Source organism: Prinia subflava, chromosome 9 (genome assembly GCF_021018805.1).
Source record: "Prinia subflava isolate CZ2003 ecotype Zambia chromosome 9, Cam_Psub_1.2, whole genome shotgun sequence".
Lineage (NCBI taxonomy): Eukaryota > Metazoa > Chordata > Aves > Passeriformes > Cisticolidae > Prinia > Prinia subflava.
Genome location: NC_086255.1, coordinates 2,679,758 through 2,701,760, shown reverse-complemented (window position 1 = coordinate 2,701,760; position 22,003 = coordinate 2,679,758). Strand labels below are relative to the sequence as shown.

Sequence of the window (22,003 nt, the reverse complement as noted above, 5' to 3'; positions counted from 1 at the left end):
TGGATCCCTGGCCGTGCCCAAGGCCAGGCTGGATGAAGGCTTGGAGCAGCCTGGGACAGTGGGAGGTGGCCCTGCCATGGCAGGGGTAGCACTGGAGGGGATTTAAGGTCCCTTCCAACCCAAACCATTCTGGGATTTCTTCTGCAACAATCCCCTGCTTCCACCTTGGTGTTCACCCAAAGTGTGTCTGTGCCTTACTTAGGAGGCAAGAGGTGAAAGAATAAATCCTCATTCCTTTGGGATGCTCACCTCATCCTTCAAAACACACATCCAAATGAAAGAGCAGATTTTAACCTGGAGAAACTTTAATGATCTCCAGTTGAAAAAGGATCATGGGTGAGGTGCTGTGTCCCATCCCTTTGTGCTCCAGAGGGATGTAGGGAATTTATTCCCAGATCTATCATCCATCACAGTGCTCTCAGTGGCAGAAAAGGAATGGAATATCAGCTTAAATAATACGGACTGAATCATCCTCCTCACATCTTCTAATTGTTGAAGTACCAGAGGATCTCCAGCATGGAGCATCACTGCATTCAGGCAGGATAAAACACTGCTGGATTCAACACTGCTGGATTCAACACTGCTGGATTCAACACTGCTGGATTCAACACTGCTGGATTCAACACTGGCCATGCTCAGCTCCAGGCCTCAGCAGGCCCATGTCATCCCCTCATTAAATGATAAAGTCCACATTTTGTAAATTTTTAAATTTCTTTTGCATAACTCTACCAAAACAATCCCACAAACATTGAATTTGTTGAAGTTTGTATCTTAATATATTCTCTCAGAGGTAAGCAATCACACATGAGGTATATCTTCCAGCTGCTTTCAGGTTTAGAATACTTCTAAAAGAAGCAGGAGAACAGCAAACTTTCACCACTGTCAGAAGAAGGTTTTTCTCTTAATGCATATGATACATAATATTAAACTAAATTTCCAGGGGCTGACACAGCTCCTCTTAAAAAATACCTCAAAATAAAGGAGTTAAAGATACTTTTGTGCCAACTTCTGCATCCAGCTTTTTCTGCCTTGATGTGCATTACCCAGCACGGCTCATAGGCCATGACACATTTCACTTCTTGCCTTATTACATCATAAATTTGGGACAAGAGAGAATTTGTTCTTCTAACTGCTGTTTTTAGCAAGTTGACCTTGTGAATGGACTATTTCCTGCCTCCAAACTCTTTCTTATCCTAGCTCCGGGTCATGGAAAGCAGCAAATTCATTTGTAAGGGGTGTAAAAAAATTAGTGGAACATCCTGAAGGGATTAAACAGATTAATTTCTGATTAGATTATGCAGTCCAAGTCACTTGATACCAAACCTAGTCTCAAAATCCTGCATGGACCCTAAAGAGAGAAGAGTCAACGTGCTGGAACAGGGCTCTACTAAGAAACAATCCTTCTCTTAGTTAGTGGGGTAGCAAAAAGATGAAAACTGAATACATTGGAAGCACTTTGCTCTGTGTTAAGCAGAAACAAAAGGGGCTGAGCTCTTGGACTGTGCTGTGCTGTGAAGAATCAACTGCTACCCTCAGACTGGGGGGTTTTCATTTACTCTGTCATGGATCTGCCCTGGAGGCTCAGCAGGACCTGGGAGAAGGCTCTGCAGGTGGGATTTCAGCCTGCAGCACTCCAGAATTGTGCAGATGATGTGCTTTTGTCCAGGGAGAAATTTGAGGAGCTGCTTGAAATGTAAGTACAAAGTGCAGGCAGCGGGGAGGGCGAGCTCCAGGATGACGCGCAGTAAAACATACGAGGCTGTAGAGGAAGGAAAGTCATCAGAAAAAGGGATTAAATAAAAAAATCCCTGCAATATGAAGAGCCTGGCATCCTAAGCAGGATGGGATGGTGTGAGACAGAGCTGGGGAGAGCCTGCTGGCGTGGCAGGGCCTGCCTGTGGAAGCTGACAGAATTCCAGACACATTTCCAAACACCCTGGAAGTGTCAGCTCCTGGATTAGAGCAGCTCTCACAGCAAGAGGGAAGAGAAACCCAGCCCAAGAGCCCTGAGAAGGCAGCTCAGGGCTCACCCTTGCTCTGCCACAGCCCAGAAGGAGGCTCAGGAACACAAATAAACCAGAGCCCCGCTGGGCTCCTTGGCCAGTTTGCCCTGGCAGTGTCAGATCTGTGGGAAAGAGCAGGGATGGATCTGTCAGGGGAGGGTGTGTGAGGCCTGGGGAAGGCTGGTGAGGAGCAAATGAGCCTTTACACGAGCTGAGCCTCTTCAGAACAGGATTCCACAATCATGGGCGGGGAGCGAGGGCCTTGGTGGGAATCACAGACCAAGAGATGTCTTCAGTGGGATGAACAGATAAACACAGCCCTGGTGTGCTGCAGTCACCCACGTGCCACCAGAGAAACCCCACGGGCTCCCAGCAGGACGCAAAACCACCCCAAACTCAGCCTGACAATCACGAGCCCAAGGATGCTCTTTGTATCCGGATCAGCACCTTCCCAAAAATCCCAAGCAGAGCAAGAGATGAGAGACCCAAACACCAGGGAAGGATCTGTCAGCTCCCCAGCGAGCTGGAGGTTAAGGATGCAAACACTGCTGAGGAGTGGGAATAAAATTCCTCTGCTGGGGGATTTTGGCGTGGATCTCTGGAGCCCCATGGGCAGGGGCAGCTCATGCCAGGCTGTCTGCAGGGACCTGAAGGGGATGATCACCAGACAAGGAGGGATTACACACACACCAGAAGTATCTGCCACAAATGCTGGAGCAGTTTGAGAGAAGACAGGATTTATAAATGAGCTGTAGAACACAGGGTGATGGAGAAATCAGGTTTAGAGCACAAGACAAGATTTCTTCTGCAATTTATTTCCATTAGACACAAAGAAGCTGCAATCAGCAGCAAATTAAAATCTAGACAAAAGTGATTTTAACTGAAGGTAAAGAATTTTGGATTGCAGTTTTAGGATTTGCATTTTTTCATGCCCAGAGAAGCTGTGGCTCTTTTATCCCTGGCAGCATCCAGGGCCAGGCTGGAGGGGGCTCGGAGCCACCTGGGATAGTGGGAGGTGTTCCTGCCCATGGAATTTAAGGGGATTTAAGGTGTCTTCCAACCCAAACCATTCTGTCACTCTAAGAGTCTTTTTTTCCTGCTGTTTTCCCAGCTAACACGCAATATTTAAAAGGAATTTACAAGTCTGTGCATACACACTCTCCCTAATTTGGGTTTTACCTATCCACAGCATCACCTTGTCTGCCCTGCAGAAACAGAATGGCCTTGGCCACAAAAACCTTGTACAGGTGTAGATTTTAAGGTATTTGACTGAGACTCAGGTCTTATCCTACTTTATATCCTTCTCCACAAGGACAGCAAAGTTAATTTGGCCTGGTTGAGTTCTCCTTTTTGTCCATGAGGTCCTTTAAGCAGAAACCCAACACAGGACTGAAAACTAAAAAGGGAATTGTAAAAGTACAGAAAATGGAAGGAAAACCTACTAAAACCAAGCAACAAGGCTACTTCTAAGTTGTCTACACCACAACCTGATAATTTCTGTTTAATACCAGACCTGTCACTCAGGCACACACACACATTACTGCCACATTGCAAACCCGGTTCTCAACTCGTATTGTAACTCCAGCTTCTCTTAATCACTAAACACGAGTTTATATAAAAAATTCAGATGTCCTGGCAGCACTAGGATGACCTGCAGGGCTCCAGGATGCCCAGGGAGACCCGTGCCAGCCCAGCCAGGAGCATTTGTTGTCACTGGGAGCGCAGAAACGCGCGCCTGGAACTTTCAGCACCTCTGGCACCAAGAAAGCAGCACAAGCTCTGGCAGGGCTAAAGCTGTGCTCTGCTTCCACAGGAAAAACAGTGGAACTCGGGCAGGGGATGCTCACTGAATATTCTGGAGGGAAAAGAGCAAATTACAGACGAGGTACGGAAAGAAGAGGAGCAGGATGACACAGGAAGGCAAATCCAAGGGCCAGCAACCACCACAGCTGCCCAAATGTAGACACCTAAAGCCCCTAAAGACACGAGAGATGAGCAGCCGACACAAACTTTATATACAGAGCTTAAATCATCAGTGTGAGCGTAACCCTAGAGCTTCAGCTTGGCTCTGAGGGAGTTCTGAGCCACAAAAAAACAGATTTCCACCCCATCTTCCCATTCTGCTCACTCATCTGTATGCTAGAGCCAAGTCACCCACAGTCTGCCCTCTTACTATTGCAGGGACAAACACTTTGAAGCATTTTGCCTCAAATTTTCCCAACTGCAAGTGAACTTCCAAACCATGGGGGGGCTGGCCAGCCACAGGGCTCCCACACTCCGAGGAGGGACCCATCCTCACAACCCTCCCTTGAAAAGGGAACAGGCACAGGGCACCTATTTCTCTTCATCTGCCAGGGAATTCCTGCAGCCTTCACCCCAAACCCACTGATTTGGTGCAAACACAAGTGTTGGCAAAGAGAAGTCAAGGCCCCTCCCCAAGACACAGCTGAATTCCTGATAATCCACTGAGATAAATTTTCGAGCACCTGAAACACCTTGTCCTCTCCCCCCCAGGATTTCCAGGTGCTGAAGTATCTCCCCATCTTTGCTCTCAGCAAGTTCAGAGCCAAAGTCCCAGTGAAAGTCGCTGTCAATAAATTCGGAGATAAGCAAATATTTACAAAGCTTCAAATTACAATAGGGGGGGAAAAAAAGACCAAACACGCGAGTTTGTAGTAACAGGCAGGGACACTGACACCCCTCGGTACTGGTAAATGTACTCAGAGGAGAATCTCTTCTCCTCTCTCACATAAAATCTGCACTGTCAGCTGCTGCTTAACCAAGAGGAGAACACCCGGGCGCTCTGGGGATTCCAGAACAACCCCCAGACTTGCTGTAGGAAGGGACAATCCCTCCCCGGGCTGTTCCCGTCCGTAGCACGGAGAGCGCAGAGCTCCACAGCTCCCTTTGAATGAACACAGCGGCGGCGAGAAAACTTTTACCCAGCCAGGACGCTTTCACCAGCACTATTTGGCTTTTCCGCGCAATTCTTCCCAGCTGGAAACAGAGCCCGAACTCTGACAAGACTCCCAGACCCCTGAATTCAGTCAGCCCGGGGGGGCTGTGTGGAGGGGAGAATTCCCAATTCCCCCCTCTCTCCCCGGGACCCTGCAGGGCACCCCCGAATGGGCACAAAACGGGATCCCCGGGAAGAGCTCCGCTCCCGGGGATGGGGGTGCACAGGAGGGACCAGCGGGTTTGGGGGGGATGGAGGATGGGGGTGCCGAGGGGGTACAGTAGGTTTGGGGGTGCCAAGGAATGGGACCCCACGGGGATGGAACCCCACGGGTTTGGGGGTGCAGAGAAGGGACCGGCGGGTCTGGGGGGTGCCAGGGGATGGGACCCCATGGAGATAGGGGTGCAGAGAAGGGACCAGCTGGTCTGGGGATGCCGGGGGCCCGCACGGCGGAGTTTTCCCGGGACATCCCGGCGAAGCCGCGCAGGGCAGCGGGAGCGCCGCGTGTGCCCGGCCGGGACCTGCGCCGCACGGCCCGGCGGAGCGGAGCGGGGGAGCAGCGCTCTCAATCCGCCTGCCCGCTCCCGTCCGGCTCCAAGGGGGCTCGGGAGCCTTTCTGAGCAGCCCGGGGGCCGTGTGGGACTTACCGCGGGGCGATGCCGAGAGGAGGCGGCCCGGGCCGAGCAGCAGCAGCAGCAGCGCGGGCAGCGGGGCCGGGGGCAGCGCACGGCGGGAGCGCGGCTGCGCTGCCTGGAGGCGCTTTGACATCGCAGCCCGGACTGAGGGAGACAAACTTTCATCAGCTGGGGCTGGAGAGCAGCCCCATAATATACAGTTACCGAGAGGAGCGAGCTGGGATTCAGGATGTGAGAGATTTCCTGCATGCAGTTAACTCCAAAACCCCTCCTGCTCCTGCCTCAGCTGCTGATGAGCTGGGCTCGGCTGCTTAGGGGAAGGAAAAAAAAAAAAAAAGAAAAAAAAAAAGAGGGATTTTTTTTTTTGTCTTTTCTTTCCTCTTTTTTAGTTTTTTTCCCTCCTTATTTAAGTAGGTTTGTGTCGGCTATTTCATATTTTGTTGTTGTTTTGTCAAGGACCGAAGCTGATCCTGCCCCGGGAACATCCGAGCCCCTCTGCAGGGTCCAGCCCCGGGGGGCTCCGGAGCCCCCCTCCCATCCCTGCTCCCGGAGTTTTCCCTTTTTTATTTTTTTTTTAACTCCACACACAAGCCTGACTACCGCTTCTGGAAAGTCATCTGTGTACGTTAGAGCTCAGGGGTTATTTATTGGTTTCATAATTATTTCAGAGCTGTTTCTGGTGTTGTTTCTTATTTTATATTGTGGGGGTTTTAAAAGAAGGGGAAAAAAACTAAAAAAGAAAACAAACGACAAAACACACCCACAGAGTTGCCAGATGCATTTTTTAAAATCTCCCTCATTCAAATTATTATTACTGACTGTCTGGGAGAATAACCAAGTACAGACTATCTACTCCTTAATGTACCACCAAAACACATGTAGTGCCCACATGTTGCTGTGGAGCAGCAGGAATAAAAAGAACCTAATCCTGAAGATCCTCACAGCTTTTATTGGGCAGTTTTTAGCTTTAATTTACTAAGATTCTTCCCAAATCTCACAGTTTGGGTGTTGATAGTGAATTCTGCAGCTTGGCTCCGTGTTCCTTGTGCATGAAACAGTTGGCACAAGTGTTCTGAGATGTGTCTGTGGGCCAGCAGGGATGAGAGCCATGCAATCCCACTGAAAAATGGGGTTTGGAAGCACAGATCTGGGGCTGTTCTGGAGCAGAGGATGCTGATTATTCCCAGTGATCCCAGACTATACTGGAGATAAATGAGCCAGAAATTCCAGGGGTGCAACTTCTGTGGTTCCCGAGCTGGAGCCTGGCACGGTGCCCTGGCAGCATCACTGAGCCATGCAGGAATAACTGTGGTGATGCCTGGAAACCCCAAATCAACCTGGAAAAGGGCTGGGATCGTGAAGGGTGTGCAGGAGGGGCTCTCAACAACTGCAGTGCTTCACACTTAAAAAACATCCTTCATCTCTTACCCCTCTGCCCAAACCAGACCCACCTCCAGCTGCTCTGAAATTTGAATTTTGTCTGCACTCACACCTCACATTTTCCTCATGGTGTGTATTCCCTCTCCTCGGGAGCAGTCAGGGATTGGCCTGTGTGTAACTTTAAACGGCCAAATGTTAAATTTTCCCTACTCGGCCATTATCAATTACAATTTAACAGCTACACTCAGCAACGTTTCATCCCTCAAATATAAACTAATGAACTGCATCAACTCTCATTAAGGACATATGTGCTCCACACAGAACATTGGTTAAAAACATTAAAATTCAAACAGAAGACTCCTTTGTGGAAGGCCACCATAAAAGCCATGTAGAGATCTTCAGTCTTTGAAGGTATTTTTCCCACTAAAATGAAAAAAAAACCCAAAAAAACCAAAACACCAAACAAACCACCAGAAAACAAACACCAAAAAAAACCCCAAAAAACCAAAAAACAAAAAAAACCCAAAAAAACCCCCCAAAACAAACAAACAAACAAAAAAATCCAGCTAAAGGGAACTAGAGACTTCTAAATAGGGTTTTGGTAATCCCACGAGGCTTTTCTTTACAGTGGTAGTACTTTTATCTGAGTAACAATATTTGCTAACAGAGAATGTGGAGCCAATTATATCTTGGTCATTCATTAGCATAAATGAAGTTGATATTATCAGAGTTCCTCCTCCTCCCCCCAAAAGAAATTGTTGCCTTTTACCATTCTAATTTTATGGGCTTTAAGTTGATAAATCAATAACTTATCACAAAAGATCCCCTAATATTTTATTAGCAAAATCCATGTAGCAATGTTATTGGAGAACAACAGCACAATTTCACATCAGTTTCAAAATTCAAAAAAAGGAAAAAAAAGACCCTCCAGGCACCGGGCAGGTAATGGGAGGTGCCCCTGCTTCACTGGGATGTGCAGGGAGAGGCCAGGCCTGGCCTTTCCATTCCTCATGTCAAAGCAGCTCCCACAATCGCTTTTACAAGGCTTGGTTTATCCACTCCAGAAGAACAGGGCTGAGTTTCCCTGCAGGAAATTGCATCCAGGTTGTGTGGCTGCTTCAAAGGGGGCCAGAGTCCTGATTCTCCAGGTTATTCCCATGAGCGAGGGCTCTTCATCCATCCCTCCATCATCCATCCATCCATCATCCATCCATCCATCATCCATCCATCCATCCATTTATCCATCCATCCATCCATCATCCATCCATCCATCATCCATCCATCCATCCATCCATCCATCCATCCATCCATCCATCATCCATCCATCCATCCATCCATCCATCCATCCCTCCATCCATCCATCATCCATCCATCCATCATCCATCCATCCCTCCATCCATCCATCATCCATCCATCCATCCATCCATCCCTCCATCCATCCATCATCCATCCATCCCTCCATCCATCCATCATCCATCCATCCATCCATCCATCCATCCATCCATCCATCCATCCATCCCTCCATCATCCATCCATCCATCCATCCATCATCCCTCCATCCATCCATCCCTCCATCCATTTATCCATCCATCATCCATCCATCCATCCATCCATCCATCCATCCATCCATCATCCATCCATCCATCCATCCATCCATCATCCATCCATCCATCATCCATCCATCCATCCATCCCTCCATCCATCCCTCCATCCTTCCCAGCTTGGTTCTTCAGCACTCTCAGGGAAGAGGAATGGCGGGAGGGGGGTGTGGAGGTGTCTCACTGGTTTTGGGGTTGTTTTTACCTTTTTATCCTTTGCTGTTCCTTTTTTATGCTTCCCCTCCTTCATTCTTATCTTACTGTATGTATTTCATTTTTCTCCACCTCACTTCCAAGAAACTTTCCTTCCAAAGCATTCACTCCACCGTGTGCTAGTTCAGAGCTCTCCTGCAGCAGCAACAGCATAAGAACAGCTAAATCCTCTTTTTACTCCCAGTTTTTACCTCCTTGGGCCAGGGGCACCTGACACAGCCCCTTTTCCCTGTTCCTGCAGACAGGGGCTGGCACATGCCGGGTGCTCGGTTTGCTCCTGGCCTTGAGCCCCTGCAGGAACAGCGAGCCGGGCATGAGCTAACAGCTGGGAGAACAAACCCTGCTGCTGGGGCACAGGAATGGATGGACGTGAACATCCCAGGAATGAGGGGACAGGGATCTCCCGGATCCTGTCGGGAGCGCCTCTGAGCTGAGCCTCCCCGGGAGTGCTTTGGGAACACTCGTTTTTCAGCCGAGGGTGTGAGCACTGGAGATGCCTGCGGGGATGTGCCCCGCATTGATCGCTGCCTGTTGTCATTCCCGAGGCAGCACCGGGCCAGGACCCCCTCCCTCCCCGATTTGTCACCGTGTCACCGGCGCAGGTCACGGCGGGGCAGCTCAGGGCTCAGTGCGCAGGGAGGTGGGGAGATAATCTGATGTAAAGGGCACTCACGGTTGGAAACGATGAATATTTGACTGTGTGACAACGCAGGCGCCTGGCTGGGCCTCTGCTGGTCAAATCAGCAATTCCTGAGGAGCTCTGGCTCCCACAGCACTGGAAAGGTCAGTCTGGAGGAGAACAGTCAGCAGGGAGCAGCGGGGAATAACTCACCTGGAAACAGCTTAAAACACAGACACCAGCCAGGAGGAGCATGCACCGAGGGAAACGTGGACATCCACCCCTTCCCCCATGGATAAAGGAGTCCTGAGAAGGAAAAAGTGACTGATGGAGACAACAGGGAAGAAAATAAGGAGTGGAATGACAATAGATTCAGTGAAAAGAAATCCTTCAGACTGTGATGCTTTGGTGACATTAGCCCCAAGGCAATGTAAATTAATTAATGTTAATTGTCAGATGGGTTATGGTATGCTATGGGGTGTGGAGTATGAGAAAAGGGAAAGGAAAAGGAAGAAAAAAGGAAAAGGAGGAAAAAAGAAAAGGAAAAGGAAAAGGAAAAGGAAAAGGAAAAGGAAAAGGAAAAGGAAAAGGAAAAGGAAAAGGAAAAGGAAAAGGAAAAGGAAAAGGAAAAGGAAAAAAGTTGGAAAAGGAAGCTATCTGATGCCCTTCCCTGGCAGAGCAGGATTTGCATCCCTTGTGTTACAGAGTTAAATGAAGAGAGGTTAAGCCATTTCAGAGAGCTGAACAATTTCAAGATAAGGATTTCTGCCAGGCAGAAAGCACCTCTGTAACACTGCTCTCAGCTCTTCCCAGATCAGCTGTGATCCCCTCCTGGATATCCAGGAAACCTCACTGTAATCACAGCATTGAGTATTATCCAGAATTTTTATTATTATTATTGTTCCCCTATGTGCCAAAATACATGAGGACTTGTCTGGGCTTAGCTACAGGGATCTGCAGTTTTGGGGCCTCCAGGCTAAAGTTTTTCCTTCCCAGAGTAAACAAAACAAAACAAAAAAGCTTTTCCCTTTGAAATCTGTGTGTCCCCGGGCCAGCTGCTGAGACTTCGTGTCTCCAGTGCTCCCTCACTTCATTAACTCTCTGCACAGTCCAGATCCTGCTGCATTGTGGCTGCAGTGGCAGATTTCAGCCCTCTGTAATTAACAGGCAGAGATGGAGCAGAATGCAGCCTGACCTTTAGCCACGGAGCTCTGCTCTGCTCTGCAGACCTCTGTCCCAGCTTCAGACACAGAACAGCATCCACCAGGGCTGAGCTCTGGAATCAAAGCCTGCCTGTAAATCCTGTTTGCTGCACATGTCTCAGAGGTGGATCCTGTGGATTTCCCAGTCTCCCAGGGCAGGTTTCCCCCCTCAGTGCCCGCCCTGTGAGCAGCACAAAGAGCCTGCACCACGCTGTGACGCCCAGGAAATGCAACGCACGATCAGCAGTCTCACTGCTCTGTTACCCATAAATTCATCCCTGCCTTCCTCTCCTTTGGTTGTGATTTTCCCTTCCTGCCCTAAAGGTCCCATAATATTGGATTCATCTGGAATTTCTCTCCCAAAACTGCGAGTTGGCCAAGGCAGCTGGGAACAGAGGGGGCAGAGCAGCAGCCAGAGCTGCTTCCTCCGCTGGCCATGAGGCCATAGCCCGTCTGCTCATCCAAAATAAAGAGCCCCCAGTGCCCAGCTGGGATCCAGCAGGGCTCAGTGACAGGGACAGGCTTCTCCTGTGGTGGCCCCATCCCTGGCAGTGTCCAAAGCCAGGCTGGACAGGCCTTGGAGCAAACCTGGCATGGTGGAAGGTGTCCCTGCCCATGGCAGGGCATGGAACTGGATGATGCTCCAGGCTCCTTCCAACCCTGACCATTCTGGGATTTTCTGATGTTGAGAACCAAGGATTTACACAGGTTTCTCCCTTGCTGCACAAATAAAAAGGACACACTTAGGAAGCTGGGATTTTGTGGAGCTGTTTGGAGTAAAATGGTCCTTGTGGAGAGCCTTGAACTGCTGTGGCAAATCAACAGGATATAACATGGAATTAAACACTGAAACAGATTTTTTTTTAATAAAGAAAAAACCAAAACCAACTCCTACCTTGTCTGAGAGACAAAGCACTGTAACATTAAATTCAAGCATAAACAAGACCTGACAAAGCCATCCTGAATTTCTTCACGCATTTAATAACTGAGGTGCAGGATTTCAGTCTGTCTCGGGGATAAAACACAATCAGAGAGAGCAAACCCCTCCCATTCAGGAGTGTTTGGAGAGCCCTCCCTGCCAGCATCGTTTGTACCTGCAAGGACAGCGGGGCTGATGCTGAGTGCCAGGGGCTCACCACATTTCTCTTCCCCTGCTTTCCCTGCCCAGTTTGTGCTGCTGCTCCACGGGCAGAGTCACTTTGGAAAGCAGCTCCTTTTCTGAGCAGGCAGGGCAGTAAGCTCGGCTTTAATGCTGATTAAGCTCTCGCAGTTCTTCATGGGGAGGCTGCACAGAGCCCGTCGCAGGCGGCTGTCACAGGGCCAGGGGTGAAAAAGCCAAGAGGAGCTCAGGGGAGAGCAAACAAAGAAATCCAGCCCTGCAAGGCTCCAGGACCTTAACAGCAACAACAGCAACCCCGGAATTCTTCAGCAGTTAAAACACAAACCCCCAAACCTCAGAGGTTCTGTTCCTGCAGCACAAACCCTCAGCCAGGCAAACACCGAGCATGGGCACCCAGCACCCTGCACACCCTGGGGATCCCGTGCACCCCAAACCCTGACCCCACAGCCCCAGCACCCCAGCAAGGACAGGCTCAGGGTGGAAATGTGGCAGTGTGCAAAGGGCAGCCAGGAAGGTGGGGAAGGGTTTGGAGGGGCCAGGAGAGGAAATCTGAGGTCACTGGGTTTGCTCAGCTGGAGGAGACTGAGGGGAGGCCCCAGGGTCTGCAGCTCCTCCTGGGGCAGCTCCAATCCGTGACAGGAACAGGGCCCAGGGCAGGGCTGGAGCTGGGCCAGGGCAGGGTCAGGTTGGATTTAGGGAAAGGTTCTTCCCCAGAGGTGCTGGCACTGCCCAGGCTCCCCAGGGAATGGACACGGCCCCGAGGCTGCCAGAGCTCCAGGAGGGTTTGGACATCCAGGGATGCCCAGGGTGGGATTGTTGGGGGTCTGTGCAGGGACAGGAGCTGCCCTGGATCATCCCTGTGGGTCCCTTCCAACCTGGGATTTTCTCCCATTCCCTGTTCCCAGCTTCACCCCACAGGAGATCAACCATCAACATTTTCCTCTTCCAGCCTTCCTCCAAGAAGAGGAAAAACCCCATGAGCTGAACATTCTTCTGTTTTAGTACCACATGAGCAAATCCTTCATAAAACCCAAACAAACAAACAAACAAACAAACTTTGTGATGTCTGCACAGCCCTAAACCTCTGTGGAGGAAGAATCATCATTTTAGGCTTTCCCACAAATTTCAGTACTGAGGAGTGTAGATTTTCCAGCAAGATCCTTCCATCAAACAGGACATTCCTGACAATATGTCAGGAAGGTGTCCTGTGCTAAAATCCCTTCAAATCCCACAAATGACCCATTAAATATGTGGGGGAGTTTGGGTTTTTTTTTTACTCCAGACTAGACATTAAGTGCTTTGATCTGTTGCCTCACTGTCTCTCTGAAAACAAAGGAAAGAAAAAAGTCACAAATTTTTACATGTCTCACAAGAGGACAGCATTCAACTCAGACTAAAAATTATGAAGTCGTATATTTTTAATATTCCTGTCTAGCCCTCTGCAAACCACAGAACAATGCAACATCCATCATCCTAAAAGCTGGGGCAGTAAATTAGGAAGACAGCATATTTGGGGGCATTTTTAAAGAAAAATAAATATTCCTAATGGGAAACTTGAGAGAAATCATTAAAAATTACTGTGCTATCCATCACAGGAGAATGAAATCAATTAGGTCTTAATCTCCTGTTATTTATGAAGGGAAGAATGAAACAGAGTTTCTTTATTACAGGCATTTTCTTTTGAGGTTGTGTTGCACAATTTTGAGCTCCAAACAGAGCAAAACCTTTCAAAAGTAAAACAGGAGTCAAATGTTGGTTTTGTAACAGCAGCTAATGGTGTTAGATAGAGCAGCCCATAATTGTCCATTTTTCACACCAAGTTTAATTTGGGCCATTACATAATTCCATTTAGGCCAGTGAGCCCTCAGAGTTGCATTTTCACCTAATGACAAAATGAGAGATGTTACAAGTTCAGATTCGGCTGCTCCAGTGGGGATTGGTTACTGATTCCTGTGGGATCCCTTGGAACAGCCTGACTGAGAGGATCTCCTGTGATCCTGTGGATGTCATAGCCAAGCTTGGGGTTATCCCCAAAACTGGGAACCCACAGCTCGGTGTGTCCCTGCCATTGCTGGGCAGGACGGGGCTGCCACTGGGGGTTCTGGGGAGCAGCGGTGGCTCTGGGGATGTGGCTCACTGCTGGCACTGCTGGGCTCTGAGACCTGCTGGTCTTGGAGGCCTTGTCCAACCCAAATAACTCCAGGAACAGGAGCTCACACCCTCTGCTCTGGCTGGGAGAGCTGGCAGCGTTCACCTGGAGAAGAGGAGGGGCCAGGGAGAACTTAAACCCCAGGAGAGCTGGAGAGGGACCTGAGAGAAGGCATGGAAGGACAGGACACAGGGAATGGCTTTAGGCTGACAGTGGGGAGATTTAGATGGGATTTGGGCAGGAATTGTTCCCTGGCAGGGTGGGCAGGCCCTGGCACAGGGTGCCCAGAGCAGCTGTGGCTGCCCCTGGATCCCTGGCAGTGCCCAAGGCCAGGCTGGACACTGGGGCTGGAGCAGCCTGGGACAGTGGGAGGTGTCACCATGGCAGGGGTGGCACTGGAGGAGTTTAAGTCCCTTCCATCCCACCCCACTCCATAACTCTGGGATTGTTCAAAGCCAGCTGCATGTGCAGCCAGCCTGGGATTTAACCAGAACATTGCTCTTTTCTCATCATTTCTCCCCCAAATCATGACAAAATCTGTCTCCAGAACATTTCCCTGCCTCCTTCTGCAGTGACACAATTTCAGAGGACAACCCAGCTACAAAACCAGACTCCTGTCCTTTTGTTTGACTCCCTGGCCACAGTTATATATCACAATAAATTCAATGACTGCTGAGGGACCTTCCTTCCAGACACCATTATCAGGCAATCAGAAAATTAGCCCACATTCAGACTGGACACTATTCCCCTGACCACCCTTTGGTCAGGATTTTTATTAATTTTCCCCACATCTTGGATACAAAGTGCTCACTGTCAGGCACAAGAAGTTCTGGAAAACCACAGGAACATGAAAGAGAAATGGATGTCTCCCCACTGGAGCACAGCTGCAGGAGCCCATTAGATGGTGAAATAGCAGATGGCCCAAGCAAGGAGTCGAAGATAAATTGGTTTCCAAAAAGTTTTTTTGTTATTTTATACCAATTTCTTAAGCCAGTTGCAGACTTGAAACACCTCCAGAGCCACGGAGCAGCTTCTCTGTGATAGGTGTCTGTACCCCATAATTATGTATTTACTGAAGTCTAGCCATGGTAAGATACTGCAGAAAATAAAAGTATTTTTAAAACAAAGTCTAAAAATACATCCTGTAGCAATTTTTTAAAATATCCACCAAATTTCTGCAATTAAGAGCTGTTTTACATATTCCCATCTATGCAACACCATCCTCAAGCAGTTTGTTGCACTTCTCCTATTTTATATCATTTTACATAACTCTGTGTACCGTGAGAAAATTGGTGCAGTTTCTTCTCCTTTTTTACATTTTAATTTTTACTTTTTAATCACTCTGCAGCTGGTAGGGAGATGATACACCTCATTATCTTATTCTGTGGGTCACCTAAATTGAGTATTAAGTAATTCTACCTCCCACGGCTTTGACACGGAGCCAGGGAGAACTGGGAAAAGTAAAATTCTTGACCTAAAAAAAAGAGAGGATCTTTATATTCTCAACATAAAAATGAGATTTTGTACAGAGCCATGGAATGGTTTGGGTTGGGAGGGACCTTAAATCCCATCCAGTGCCACCCCAGCCATGGCAGGGACACCTCCCACTGTCCCAGGCTGCTCCGGCCCCAGTGTCCAGCCTGGCCTTGGGCACTGCCAGGGATGCAGGGGCAGCCACAGCTGCTCTGGGCACCCTGTGCCAGGGCCTGCCCACCCTCCCAGGGAAGGATTCTTTCCTGATGTTCATGACAAGCTCATTCCAACAGTTTTGTCACAGCTAAACTGAGATTGCAAGAGATAAATCTGTAACCTCCCAAAACCCCTCCAGCTCCCCTTCCAGAACCCAGCACTGGCACCTCATTCTCCACGGGCACAGTGGCAGCACACAAAGAGCAGCACAAGCTCCTCTCTCTGATAAGGATTTTGGGCACGGGTTTTTGTGATTTTGGTATAAATAGACACGTATTTAAACCAAATTTAATAAATATTTCCATCCATGCACTGAGCTCCTCTACCAACAGTAAATTCGATGGATTTCCTGTAGCTTCTTTCACTCTGATCTGGTTTCATGCTCAGGTAAATTTGCATTTCAGTTGAAATAAATGTCCTTTTGTTCAAGGGGCTGCGGATGGGGAATGGTCCCACCCCCATTTCCTGGTGCTGACCTGTGGCCAGGACAGGGGCATCCCACAGGACCCGGCCACATCCCAAACCAGCAAGGCACTCCAGAGGCTGGAGTCACAGTGCCTGGAGAGATGTGACCCTGCGGGCCACCCCCGCATCCTGGAGGGCTCCAGCAGGGACAGGGGCACTCAGAGATAATCACCCACCCCCCAAAGCACACAGGCACTTCTGTCCCTGCAGGCAAGGGGCAAACCTGTACCAGGGAATGGATTCCTCTGGAGAGGCTGCCAGGAGCTTTATCCCTGCTGTTGTGTGCTGCTTTCCCTGTCAGTCATCCTCTCCCAGAAAACCTTTCACTAATGTGACCAGTCCCAGAAATCCAACAATAAAACCCCTCGAAAGTCTTACCCAGACTTTCTCCTCATCTATCTGAGCAGCTGAGTCAACTCCAAGATGTGATTGATGACTTGCATGCACACACAGAGGGAAATCTTTGGGTTTGAATAAATCCCCACAAATAAATCCCCACTGGAACCCTCAGTCCTTTAGGTTACAGTGACTTCCAGCCCTTGGAGAGGTTTTCCTGTCAGCTGAGATGAACGATGTCAGCAAGCAAACAAACACATCGTGCACACCTCCAGTGCCCTGGTGGGCTTCATCTCCATCCGTGCAGAACTCCAGTGGAGAGGTTTTGTGTGTGGGAGGGACAATGCCAAGGCAATGTGCTGACCAGGCCACTCAGGCTCTGTGCCTGAATGCCCCCAACCATCCCCAGTGTCCCCCAAACCATCCCCAGTGTCCCCCAAACCAGCATTGTTATAAATCCTCAAGTGCCCCTCCCAAAGGCACAGCACCAACACCCCAGACCTTGAACTCAAGCTGCAAATTTCTCCAACAAGAGGAAAATTCCAGCCTGACAGGGGTGGGTGACCTCTGATTTTCCTGTTATCTGCTGGCAAAGGGGCTCTTTGAAGAGCCTGCAAGTCCAAAGGGAGATCCCACCACTCTTTCTCTAATTCTGAATTTCCATAAGCCAATGCCTGTTTGTCCAGGGCTGTTCCTGGGAGGCTCCTGTTTCCCTGAAGTGACATTTTCCTGCACAGTCCATTTTCTATCACAATGATTGGATTGTAGAGCTGAAATGAATGTCAGCATTGTTTGCTGGATACATTACCAGATAAGTTTTTTTCTCAAGCCCAGAAAGAGAAATTAGGTTTGCAACAGAGATAATTTTTGGTTTGTACCATGTAAAACATTCCCAGACAGTGATTTTCATCATGCATTTTCCTCACTAGCTTATTTGTACAAAAGAGATTCCACCTCAGACTGCCACAGATTTGTCCTGCAGGTTTTAAAAATCACATTTAGAGAAAATAAAAACATTTTACAAATAACCCTCTTACAAACCCAGAGGATTTTTTTTATTTTGATTGATGCACTTCGCTTCATGCTGTGAGGCAGAGGAGCTGCTCCTGAGCCAGGGGAGGTGAGGATGCAGCAGGTGAATCCCTGTCCTCAAGGAGGGAGAGGAATCCAGGTCAGTGGAGGTGTCATTCCCTGCTCAGGGATCCATGATGTGCCAAGGGGTCCAATCCCACCTGAAGCCTGGGCTGTTCTTCCCAGGAAATGCTCTCATCACTCATTTCCTCACAAGGATCTCCTGGGGGCCCTGATTTCCAAGGAGGATCAGCTCCTCTGCTAGATCTCCCCAGCCTGAGAGTGGCATGTCACATACACAGATTTATTGACATGTATTTGCATTGGGCATTGTAGGGACACACCACTGCCTGCAGATGAAAGCATCTCCCTTGAATTCCTGGGCCTCCTGCAGGATAAGTGCCTGATTTCCATGGAAAACACTCTCATTCCCAATGAGGAAGATCCTGTCTCTTCCTCCCTGCCAGAGAAGAAGTGGGAAGAGTTTTGGGGCTCCCTTCTGTCAGTCCCAGCCCAGGGGACATCCCTGACCTGGGGAGGGATTATTTTGCTGTGTCCTGCATGGACACCAAACTCCCAATGTTTTCTCTCCATGCCAAAGTGTCTTGCTGTGGCTTTAGGGTGAGACTTCAGGCAGGCCTGAGGGTGTACCCTGGAGCAGGGTGAAATGTGAATAATATTCCTCTATTGCACAGCTTGCAGCCAATAATGCATCTGAAGGTGCAGCCCTGATGGACCAGAGCTGCATTTTCCTGAAGTGAAAAAATCAGAGAGCGAGGACTCAAGGGGGAGAAATGTTCAGTTTCTACTGAAAGAAAAGAGAATCCAGGCACTGATTCCAGAGGAAATGTCTCTGGTCCTAGTGAGCTAGAACTGGATGGAAGCTTGAAAGAGAATCCTTCTTGGTGTCCCTTTTCTGAGTTCTACTTGGAGTCACCTGTGGCCCAGCCTTGGCTTTGGTTTCCAGCACAGAATGATTGGTTCCTTGGTTTAAAAGATGTTTTTCAGGAAAAAAACACTGGCAGGTCCTTCCTCAGTGCTTTACCTCCCACATCCTCTCCCAATGGATTGAACCATTGGTGGTTTTTGGGGATATCTTTCTGAAATTCAGAAATATCTGTTCGACAGAGCTTTGTCTTCCCTGTGAGCAAAGATTAATAACATTATTCCCACGTTAACTGGGAAGCTAAACCACAAAAAGGCAAAACAATCCAACAGAAACAGAGCACAGAATATCCCCAGGTCCCTGTGTCCAGCACAGGTCACCCAGCTGGAGGTTATCCCAGTGGCTCACAAACTTCCCTCTTCCAAAAAATCCTGACCTCACATCTCAGGCTGGATCAGGAAAACAAAGCAGAACTCTCAAAGGCCAAATTCCAGCCACATTCAGACCCCTGCTCAACCCCTGTGCAGCAAAATGTAACACTTGCTGGGATTTTTAGGGGCAGTGTTCCTTTGCACATGGGATCTGTGGGTACAAAGGCACAACTTCTCAGGCAGTTTCAATAATTGTGTTATATTTAACAGCACCAAATAAAAACACAGCAGTTGGATCAATATTATCCTCATACTTTATTCCATAAATAAACTCCATGGCTTTGTGAGCTGCTTGTTTTTACTTCCAACATGTACAAATAAAGATTTAAATATTTTTTTGGAGGAAACATGACAGCTGGTTTGAGTTGTGCAAGTTTTGATGCAAACATCCTTCTTGGCACCACTCCTCCATCTGCCATTTCCAGAAATACTTTGTGCTCACAGAAGTGGAGTAAAACGTGTATGACGAAGAAAAACGTGAAAAAGCTTTACAAACAAATATTTAAATGTTGTTTTGTAATGGGAGAGCTTGCTAGGTAGTTCCACTCTATGAACAGGGATGGAGTTCTTCGGAAAGCTGAAATATTGGTCCCTTTTGGAATGTTAAGAATTAATGTGAAACTGCTGTTGCTCTGATGATGTGGTAATGCTATTTCAACTGGTTCCTAAACATAACAAATAACAGTTTTCTTCAAGGATTTAACTCACAGGAAATCAATTAATAAAATACTTCAGAGAAATAAGTTTTCCCCGTCTTATAAACACTGGGCTATTGCTACAGAGAAGTGTACTTTAAAAAAAATAAGATAAATAATACCCCTGTAATTCAGTATTTGCATTAAAAATTCTTAAAATTATTTCCTGTGGGTAGACTGACCAAAAGGTGATGCTCTGGAACAGCTGTGCTCCCTTTTAGGCTGTTTTTGATTACTTGAAAGTTGCCTTAAAATTTCAATTGAAACATAAATGATCTTTCTTTATACAAAGAACCAAAGATAAGAAGAATACCTCCAGGTAATTGAGATAACAGTTAATTTTATGGCTTATCTAGCAGTCAAAGGCATTCAAGATCCAATTAGGATGATGGGCAAGAGACTCCTTTGTCACTCCGTGTTTCTGTGAAGGAGCTGGTCCAGTAATTGCTAGGAAAAAAAATGCAAAAGTGCTTTAAAACACCATTAAAATCCACGAGGTGTTAGAAATCTCTAGTGATACTGGAGCTGGCATCCCAGACCTCAGATTTTACTGGCTCCCTTTGCTCCAGAAGTACCAGGAAATCCTCACCTTTTTAAACATCTCCACACGCAGCCTGTTACTCTGGATGATGATCCGCTTCTGCTTCTCCTCTTGTTTCTTTTTAACCTCGGGTAAATTGTCATAAATCCTGTCAGGAATTCAGAAAGAGGAGGTCATGGCATCCCTGGGGCTCACAAATAATTTATTTTTTCCTGTAGGGAGTGTTTGCCTTCTGCTCAATACTTGTAATGGGCATCCCTAAGTACTTGAATTCGATTTATGGCACGGAATGATAAATTATTAACGATCGTGGTTTGATACAAAATCTGGCTGGTTTCAAATCTTGTTGAAAATTCTGATTGTGGAATTTAAAAAAAAGTATAGAAAGAGATGGGATCAGGTGATTTCAATGCAGTAGCTTCTAACGAGCTCAGTGATGTTGGTTTCAATTTTTAGCAAGAAAATTCAAACCAAAATCTGGGCTGTACACATCTTTTTTCCACTTTTGCCACACAGTTAATACCAAGCAATCCTTTTCAAGTAGTTTTCAAAAATATTAGAAAACCTTCATTATAAGTCTGCAAACTGTTTACATTTTTTCACTGTCATTACGAACACTTTTTACCAAGGACAACACAATCTTTCCACTCTAAAAACAACAGGAGTTGCCATGAAAATGGTGACTTCTGATCTTTTTTCCATTAAAATCAGTGATAAAATTGCCAGGATTTGGAACAGAAATCTGGACAGTCCTGGTTGTGCATGAGCTCAAAGCCTGTTTAGTTCTGGGTTCTCCTCATGATATTCTGCAATTCCAAGTCCTTGAAGCAGCCTCTTTTGGCTGGGGTTGTATTTTGGAGAAGAGGAATGGGACACATCTGAAAACAGGGATGAATTCCTCCTTCCCCTGCATGAAGGGCCATGCAGTTAAAGATCAGACACCACATTCCTCATGATTTGCTGTCATTCCCATCCTCTGGGCCATAATCAGGGAAAAAATAATCCCAAGTGACCTCACAGCTTCCATTTTTTGGGTGTTCAACATGAGGGACCTGTGGAGGATTTGGTTTTCATGCCATGGGTGCCCCATGCTGTCTGAACCTGCTGGAAAAGGGCTGTTGAAAGGGCAGGGCTGCCCAAATCTGAGCTGATACAGCAGGAAAAAAATCCATGGATAAACTCTAAACCAGAGGGATTTGTACCTTTTAGATCTCATGTGCATCTCCTTCTCGGGAATGACTCGTTCCTTTGGTTTGAAGAGGTTATCTGGCAGAGAAAAAATAAAGTTACTGCTGGAGGGATCTGCTTTTACTGAACTCTCAAATGGCATATTCCATGGAGACAAAATTTGCCATTTCTGGTTAAAGTTTTGAAGGCTGAAGGCCATATTCCAATCTCCAAATCTCCAAATCTCCCTCACAGGTTCCTGCAGGCAGTTGGACCCTGGCTGCCTCCTCAGTGTGTCAGGAACCTGCCCTGGTACAGTAATTTCTGATTCAATTTACACCTGTTCTGCAGGGCTGTGGATAATTATCTGAGCTTTAGAAGGAGGAAAATCACATTACGCTTTCCTGATCAAGTATGAAGAGATCTGTGATAATTCCAATCAGCATTTCCCTGGATACAGGAAAATAATTTCTGATCTGAGCAGTTGGTGGTTCTCAGGAATAGGTGATTTTAACACCTTCCTTGCAAAAATGGGTCCTGAAAGGCAAGGGAGGGTGTTTGTACCAGGTGGGAAGTCAGGAAATAAATGAGATTACTGTTGTATCTCTGGGTAAAGTCCATGGAATCACAGAAGGGTTTGGGCTGGAAAAAAGCTCATCCCATCCCACCCCTGCCATGGCAGGGACACCTCCCACTGTCCCAGGCTGCTCCAGCCCCAGTGTCCAGCCTGGCCTTGGGCACTGCCAGGGATGCAGGGGCAGCCACAGCTGCTCTGGGCACCCTGTGCCAGGGCCTGCCCACCCTCACTGGGAACAATTCCTGCCCAAATCCCATCTAAATCTCTCCA

At 47.8% G+C, this 22,003-nt stretch overlaps 2 protein-coding genes across 2 annotated transcripts in view; both read right to left on the bottom strand.

Annotated features, from left to right (window-relative positions):
* ADAM12 (ADAM metallopeptidase domain 12) overlaps nucleotides 1–5,912 on the bottom strand; it is a 175,481-nt gene extending 169,569 nt beyond the window's left edge. The window contains exon 1 of the mRNA XM_063405105.1: nucleotides 5,607–5,912. Coding sequence (XP_063261175.1) covers nucleotides 5,607–5,727 — 121 coding nt within the window. The 5' untranslated portion in view covers nucleotides 5,728–5,912. The remainder of the gene's footprint in view (nucleotides 1–5,606) is intronic.
* A 13,077-nt stretch (nucleotides 5,913–18,989) lies between these two features.
* C9H10orf90 (chromosome 9 C10orf90 homolog) overlaps nucleotides 18,990–22,003 on the bottom strand; it is a 60,855-nt gene continuing 57,841 nt past the window's right edge. The window contains exons 7-9 of the mRNA XM_063405104.1: nucleotides 21,192–21,255; nucleotides 20,038–20,137; nucleotides 18,990–19,895 (exon numbers count right to left, since the gene is read on the bottom strand). Of these exons, the coding sequence (XP_063261174.1) occupies nucleotides 19,857–19,895; nucleotides 20,038–20,137; nucleotides 21,192–21,255 (203 nt within the window). The 3' untranslated portion in view covers nucleotides 18,990–19,856. The remainder of the gene's footprint in view (nucleotides 19,896–20,037; nucleotides 20,138–21,191; nucleotides 21,256–22,003) is intronic.